Source organism: Nicotiana tabacum, chromosome 7 (assembly GCF_000715075.1).
Source record: "Nicotiana tabacum cultivar K326 chromosome 7, ASM71507v2, whole genome shotgun sequence".
NCBI classification, from domain to species: Eukaryota; Viridiplantae; Streptophyta; class Magnoliopsida; order Solanales; family Solanaceae; genus Nicotiana; species Nicotiana tabacum.
In genome coordinates this window covers 157,000,222-157,008,218 of record NC_134086.1, presented here as the reverse complement: position 1 = coordinate 157,008,218, position 7,997 = coordinate 157,000,222, and the positions used below count along the sequence as shown (strand labels likewise).

General features: G+C 38.0%; 1 protein-coding gene across 1 annotated transcript; it reads left to right on the top strand.

Moving 5' to 3' along the window:
* The first annotated feature begins 4,765 nt into the window (after nt 1–4,765).
* Nucleotides 4,766–5,986, top strand: LOC142162383 (uncharacterized). Its single transcript, XM_075218731.1, has 2 exons — nt 4,766–5,674; nt 5,732–5,986. Exons 1-2 carry the CDS (start codon nt 4,766–4,768, stop codon nt 5,984–5,986), a joined length of 1,164 nt encoding a protein of 387 aa, XP_075074832.1.
* The last annotated feature ends 2,011 nt before the right edge of the window (nt 5,987–7,997 follow it).

The window sequence follows — 7,997 nt, the reverse complement described above, 5'->3', positions numbered from 1 at the left end:
TCAATTAATCAACTAATGGTTTGCCTAGGTGAGACCTATAGGAATGACATCTAACAATACTGATTTTAAAGAAAGGATCACTAGTTTTATAAACAAGAGTTCTGCAGATGATATTACTACTGATTTTAAACTCAGAGATGGAATAACGAAACTGATTCAATTGATTACTCCTATAGGCATGATTTCTAAGCGTTATTGGTTTTAAATGATTGCAAAAATGCAAGAGTCCTATAGGCATGATATCTAGAATGAAGTTGATTATTATTAAACCTATGATTGTTTGCCTAATGACATGTATATGCAGAAGTGCAGAAAACCTATGATCATGATTTCTATATGCAGAAATGCAGAAACTTAGAAACAGAATTTCTATATGCAGAAATGAAAAAAACCTAGATACATGATTTCTATATGCAGAAATGCAGAACTTATAGGCATAATTTAAGATGCAGAAATTTATAAGTAACCTATAGGCATGATGTTTATGTGAATGCAGGAATCAGAAAATCATATAGGCAAGTTATCTACCCTTTTTCATATATTCATTTCATCCCTTTCCACTAGCCATCCCCAACAGTTATTACAAATTATTACAGACTCAAATGACTCAGAAGAAAAAAACAGGTAAAAAATTACATCAGAAGTTCCAGCTACAACCAAACATCCTAATTCAGACTCAAAGTCCAACAATATGAGATAAACCAACTTCCAGGATCGGATTTCCAAAAGCCTTTCTCGTACGTGGGATGTGTCAAAGTTCTTAAGAGTTTCAAAGGGGCTCCAGGCAGTGCTTACACCCCAAACACATTACAGAATTAAGATCATAGTGTAGTGTGGAAGGGCCAGCCCTCAGATGTCCAAGTTCAGAGGGAACGCAAGGTCCCAAAGCAAGGCTCGTAAGAGGGGTAGAACTTAAGAGTCTAAGAGTAAGTGTAAGTGCATAGGGGGGATCAGGGAAAGCCATGTCAGGCTGGCGGTCATGCCCAGCAATTGGGAGTGCTGGCATACCCCTGACCAGTCTGTCAGCCAAAACTGGGAGTTAGGATCCATTGAGGATCAGGTTTGGACCTGGGCAGTAATTTGGATACTGCCAGGCCATGTACCTTAACTCAAACACATATAAGGGAATAGGGGTAGGGATTCATAACAGAAAATAGATGCAAGGAAAAAACACACATAGTTAACATTAATCATGAACAACAAAGTAAACAGGATTGCAGAAAATTGTAAATAAACACATAGGGGTGAGGCAGGAAAGCTAAATTAGAACATACCAGTTTCAGGGAAAACAAACAAGTAAAAGTAGTCTTGAAAAGGTCAAGTTGCAAGAAAAAGTTCCAAAAGATCCCAGAAAGAGCAGAATGTTGTAAGAGTATTGAACTCAAAGCAATAAAGTGTGTAAGTAAGTTAAAAGTATTGATTTAAAAGTTTGAGGTATTGAACTCGAAGTGACTCAAAAGTACAAAAGGGTAGTCCCTTTTTATAGTGAAGAAAATGAGTAAGAAAAGGTAAGGAAATAACTTTGAAATCAGTCGCATATGATCTCCCTTCAGTTAAGGGATTTGATTTCAAACGGGTTGAATACAATTGAGGAAAGAAATTTGACTAAAATCTTTTCACAGTAGCATAAAAGGGTAAATACATAGAGTTTATTTAAGGCAAAAGTCCGTTGGTACTTGGTTTGTAAGAAAAAGGAAAGGGAATCAATCAGACAGCCAGTAAAATCAACATTACAGGCTTAGTTCGAATGAACCAAGTCAGGAATAGGTAAAGATGGTTCAATCGAAGAAAAATCAGTGACAATTGGTGATGAATGCCCGGGCATCGAAAAACCAATTCTTTGCCTTCTCTCTAGGAAGAGAAGGAATAGTAATTTCGTCATCATTTTCAGGTCATAACTCCGGCATCCGGTGGTGGAACTAACCAAACTTGGTGTCAAAAGATACATAATTTCCTTACGAATAATACCCAATTGGTTTCAACTTTAGATCTATAGTCAATTTTTATAGATCTTAATTTCATTTTCACGAGTTACTGTAGCAGACAGCGTTCTTCATTCAATTTCAGTGATTCAGCTAATTCCAGCATTACTTTTCAGTACAACAGCTTGTTTTGATAACGTGAAAGTGTTCTCTTCTCTTCTAAGATTGGTTTGAATTCTAAGCTTCATTTTAAATCAAAATTACTGTTTTTTACAATTTGGACTATGAAATTGGATTCACAACCATAAGCAGTAAGTAACGTGAAGCTAATTCGAATTACAGTAGCATCACTTTCTTGCAAAGCTGCTGCACCTTTGTCATGTAATTAAAGTGCTAAAGAATTACAACTGTAATGGACACACAGGTAGGTGGCCAACCACCTTTTGTGGCTGCGCTGCCTACCTAACCTCTTCCAAACATTGCACAAACATCAGGGAACACAAATAACAACAAACAGCCGATGGATTACTCCAAAATTCTGAAACCTTGCACTTTAAATGCTGCAATGCATGAGCAACAGGAAGTTGAGCCAATTCCCATTTGTCCACCTATAATATTGAATAGAGAGCATATTATTCAGTTCACAGAAGCAGAAGTAGAAAGGATGGATATCATCGAAGGATTACAATATGCAATAGTTGGTAAATGTTCTTATGGCAGCCCAGAAATTCAACAACTGCGTAAGTTAATACCAATTCAATGCGGAATTAAAGGTGAGTGTAACATTGGATTTCTAAGGGATAGGCACATTTTGATTAGAATGATGTTAAGGCAGGACTATCTTCATTTCTCATCAAAAACTCATTACATAACGGACAGCGATGGCTATCAATACCAGCTTAGGCCATTGATTTATGACTCAAAGTTTAGAGCAGATGAAGAAACACCCAAGGCAATGGCTTGGATTTCATTCCCAGGTCTTTTGCCAACCTTTTTTGTGAAGGGATGTCTATTTTCTCTAGCTACAGCAGTAGGTAAACCTATGCATGTAGACATGGCAATAATTAATAAAACTAGACCTAGTTGTGCTAGGGTGAAGGTACTAGTTAATCTACTTGCAGATTTGCCTAAAAAGGTGAGGATGGACATATTCAATAAAACTAAAGGAACAACAAGAACTGAATGGGTGAGAATTCAATATGACATGCTACCTAAATATTGCAGACATTGTAAACTTCAAGGGCATGATTAATTTGAATGTTCGAGGATACACCCTAAACTATATGTGGAGAAGGAGAATGCTAACCAAGCAGATACAGCTAAGAAGCATGACATAGGGAACTCACAGCCTATAATGATTTTATCTAGTAGAAAGGTCGTGGGTAATGTGAATGTTACAGCAAAAGAGAAATGGAAGGAAGCGAAGGACAACAGAGTTAGAAATGTAGTAAATCAAAATACTAGTCTCAATAATAATGGAATGTAGATGGCACCAGCTAAGCAGCTTGAAAACAATCAGAACAAGGAGGGTACAAGTACTGTAGATAGACAAGCAGGAGCACAAAGCAATAGTGGTAAGGAATTGGTGGCAGTAGACAATAAAGATAATGATCATGTTCAAGTAGCTAACAAGTTTGCAATATTACAAGGGATGGATGAAGAGTAAGAACCTGTTAATCAATTGGCAATGGTGGAAGCTAATGCAGCAACAAACAGTCCAGCAGTTCATAACCAAGCATCTACAAAGCAAAAACCAAAACGTATGGTCAATAATGAGGGAAAGCTAAATCCAGCAGCACAAGCTTTTCATCTTAAATCATCGGGGATTGGTTCGACTAATGGTCTAGTCAATGGAAAGGAGGCATCAAAAGCAAAAAACGATGCTGCACAATGGGTAGAAAGAAGTTTCAAGGATAAAACATGAGATGGAATAGTCAAGATCAATACACCATGCTAGGAAATCCCATCACAAGATACATTAGTGAACAAGGAACTTAATAAAACTCCAAATTCTCAAGCAGAAGGGTCAAAATCTTCTACATTTAAAGAAAGAGTGCAAGGCTATGGAGGCAGGCTATGGGATGCACAAAGGGAATACGATTCAGAGGAGAACGAAGTACTACTAGGAGCACAAGCTGATGAGGAACCAAATGAGAAGGATAAAGAAGAAGATGAGCAAAGTGTAAATGGAGAGCCCCATGCCAATGATAACAATACAACTGGTAATTTTTTAATAAAGGGAGGATCAGAAAATATTGAGCACAACAATAATAATCACATAGTAGAAGTCACAGAAATTGGAAACTATGAAGGAAGAGGCCCAGAGACAAATGATCCTGGAGGAACAGAAGATGATAAACTTCAGAAATCACAAGAAGACCCACAAGGACACAACACAACAGAGAAGGAGAAACAGCTAAAACAAAAAACAGAAATAGTAAATGTTACTGTTACATTGGAGAAAAAGCAGTTGCAGATGTTAAAAAAGGAGAAGAGAAGGCCTTGGTCCCTAAAAAGAATGCATTTGGAGCTACATCAGGAGGGAAGGAAGACAATGAAGAAGGAGAAGAACCTGGTCGATCAGGATACGACATGGATCAAGAATCAACTACCCAACACCTTATGAATGTTGCAAGGCAAGGTGACTTATCACCTACGCAAGTGGAAAAGGCAAAATCAGCAGCAAAAGGTAAGAAAAAGCAACAAAAATATAATTTTGCAGCCCCAAAAGCTGGGGTGCACACAAGGAGAATGCTAACTAAATCCAACAATCAGTGATGAATGCTCTCATTTAGAATATAAGGTCAGTCAACACACAGCAGGCCTTTGAAAGGTTGACAAAAATGCACAGGCAAAATCACTATGAATTTGTAGGATTAATGGAGCCAAAGCAACAAGCAAAAAAACTGGAAAGGTACAGAAACAAGATAGGACTTGCACAGGCAATTTCAAATGTTTCAAACAAGATCTGGGCTTTCATAGATGAGGTATTTGAGGTAACTGTTATGTACAATATGGTGCAACAATTAACACTACGATTGTTTCATACTGAATCGCATGTGGAGTTTGTCCTAACATTGATATATGCTAAATGTGATGCAATTGAGAGGATAGAATTATGGGATTCATTATATGCAATGGCAAGGGATATGGATGCACCATGGCTTGTAGGAAGTGATTTCAATGTAATATGGGATGAAGAAGAGAAGTTTGGTGGGTTACCTGTGTCATTGTATGAAATTGATGATTTTCGATACTGCGTCAACACTTGCAATCTCTTCGACCTTGGATTTAAAGGCAGCGTATTTACATGGTGGAATGGGAGAGCTGAGGAAGACTATATATTCAAAAGGCTAGACAGATGCTTGCCCAATGTTGAGTTCCAACAAATATTTACAGGAATAGAGGTGCAACATTTGTCAAAGATTGGTTCCGATCATAGTCCAATGTATCTGAAGTGTGATATTGAGACTCCACCAATAAAAAAGCCTTTTAAGTTGTTGAATTTTTGGGTGGAACATGCAACTTTTAAAGATGTCGTGAAAGAGAATTGGACAGCTGATTTCAGTGCAAATCCTTATATTCTTTTTAATCACAAGTTAAAAAAATTAAAGAAGGCCCTTTCATTGTGGAGTAAGGCTACATTTGGAGATATTTTCCAAAAGATAGCAAGCATGGAGGAGGTAGTGATGGTTCATGAAGCAGAATTTGAAGCAAATCCTACAGGGATGAACAGGGAAAGGCTACAAAAGGTTCAGGCAGAATTGATCAAATGTCTTGCACTATAGGAGAAATATTGGCAACAAAAGGCAAGCATAACTTGGTTCAAGGAAGGGGATAGGAACACTAAGTTCTTCCACGCACAAGTGAGAGGTAGGAGGAAGAGACTTCAGCTTAACAGAATTCAAAATAGTGGAGGAACCTGGATTGAAGAAGAACAAGAAATTGCAGAAGAGGCTATCAAATTCTACGAGGAACAGTTCACAGAAGCAGCTACTCCTTCATCATTTGATATCGTAGAGCATGTTCCTAATCTGACTAACACTGAGCAGAATGTAGAATGATTAAGCAGCCAACAAAAGAGGAGGTTAAAGTGGCAGTACTTGGACTTAATGGTGATAGTGTTGGGGGGCCAGATGGTATGACAGGCAAATTCTATCATTCTTGTTGGGACATAATAGGGAATGACCTGTACGACATGGTGAGGGCTTTTTTCAATGGTCATGAGCTACCCAAGTGTGTAACACACACCAACCTAGTTTTGCTACCAAAGAAAAAAGAAGTTACCACCTTTCTGATTTAAGACCAATAAGCCTCGGTAACTTTTCAAATAAGGTTATATCGAGGGTGGTACATGAAAGGCTAGTGAAATTTCTCCCAAGTCTGATATCGGAGGAACAGTCAGGTTTTGTTAAGGGTAGAAATATAGCAGAAAATATCCTTCTAACTCAGGAGATAGTGATTGACATTAGGCTTAGAATTAAGGTTGTACCTAATGTCATCCTGAAGCTAGATATGACCAAAGCTTATGATAGATTATCTTGGCTATTCCTAACCAAGGTACTAAGAAAGATGGGATTCACAGAAAGGTTGATAGGGATTGTCTTTGGATTAGTCTCAAACAATTGGTATTCTATTTTAATCAATGGTCAAGCTCATGGGTTCTTTAAGTCCTCAAGGGGAGTAAAACAAGGTGATCCTGTATCTCCAACTTTGTTTATCTTGGCAGCAGAAGCATTATCTAGGGGTCTCAATGCACTACATACTAACCTATATTTTTGTGGATTTGGGATGCCAAATTGGAGTCCAAAGATCAATCATTTGGCATATGCAGATGACATGATTATTTTCTCATCCTCAGATGAAACATCTCTGATGCTGATTATGCAAGTGTTGAATGCATATGAAGTTGCATCTGGGCAGCTTGTTAACAAGACCAAATCAGCTGTGTACCTGCATCATTTAACAGACATGGAAGTGGTCAGCAAGGTGGAAAGGATCACAGGCATTCATAGGAATGATTTTCCTATCATATATCTAGGTTGTCCTATATTTTATGCAAGGAGAAAGCTGGAATACTATCAGCCCCTAATTACTAAGGTAATGGACAAACTGCAATCATGGCAGGGTAAGTTATTATCAGTAGGGGCAGGGCAGTTCTCATATCCCATGTACTGCAAAGCATGCCTATGCATCTATTATCAGCTGTAAACCCTCCAAATTATGTGATAAATAGGTTGCACAAATTGTTTGCTCAGTTTTTCTGGAGCAGCTCTGTAGGAGGAACTAGTAGGCATTGGGCTTCATGGAATACCTTATGCATGCCAGTTGAGGAAGGAGGAATAGGTTTCAGGTCACTACATGATGTAGCAAAGGCATTATTCAGCAAGTTGTGGTGGAATTTCAGAATAAAACCAAGCCTATGGAGCTCTTTCGTATGTCAGAAATACTGTAAAAAATTGAATTCTATAATTGTTCCATGGAAAAAGAGGTCTCACATTTGGAGAAAATGTTTGAATGCAGAGATTTGATTGAACATCAAATCATTTGGCAAACAAAAAGGGGATCCTCACTATTTTGGTTTGAAAACTGGACAGGTCTTGGGGCACTATATTTTTTAGTTCCTCGGGACTTTGGCATTGATGAAACTGTACATAATGTATATGATGTTACCTTAGATAGTGAGTGGGATGTGGATAGGCTATTTGAACTGCTTCCTGAAGACTTAGCAGTACACATTATGGAGAAAATCAAACCACATTCACCTCAGCAGGTTCTTGACATGCTTTTTTGGATGCTGGAAATAAGAGGATATTTCAGTGTTAAGTCAGCATGGGATTATACGAGAAGAAGAGACGAATCAAGAACAGCTTATAGGATGATTTGGGTAAAGGGACTGCCTTTTAAAATAGCATTTTTCATGTGGAAAGTATGGAAAGCAAAGTTACCTTTAGATGATTTCATGAAAAGGGTAGGCTACTGCATGCCATCAAAATGTTGGTGTTGTGTAAAGCCTGGTGAGGAATCTCTTCAGCACTTGTTTTTTAGATCAGAAACTGCAAAGACAACTTGGAA

What these genes read in the sequence shown, in the direction of transcription:
- LOC142162383 (XM_075218731.1), top strand. Translation starts at nt 4,766, where the DNA reads ATGCACAGGCAAAATCACTATGAATTTGTAGGATTAATGGAGCCAAAG. An exon ending in ACAGGGAAAGGCTACAAAAG is followed by an intron (nt 5,675 to 5,731) that starts GTTCAGGCAGAA and finishes TGGCAACAAAAG; the next exon opens with GCAAGCATAACTTGGTTCAA.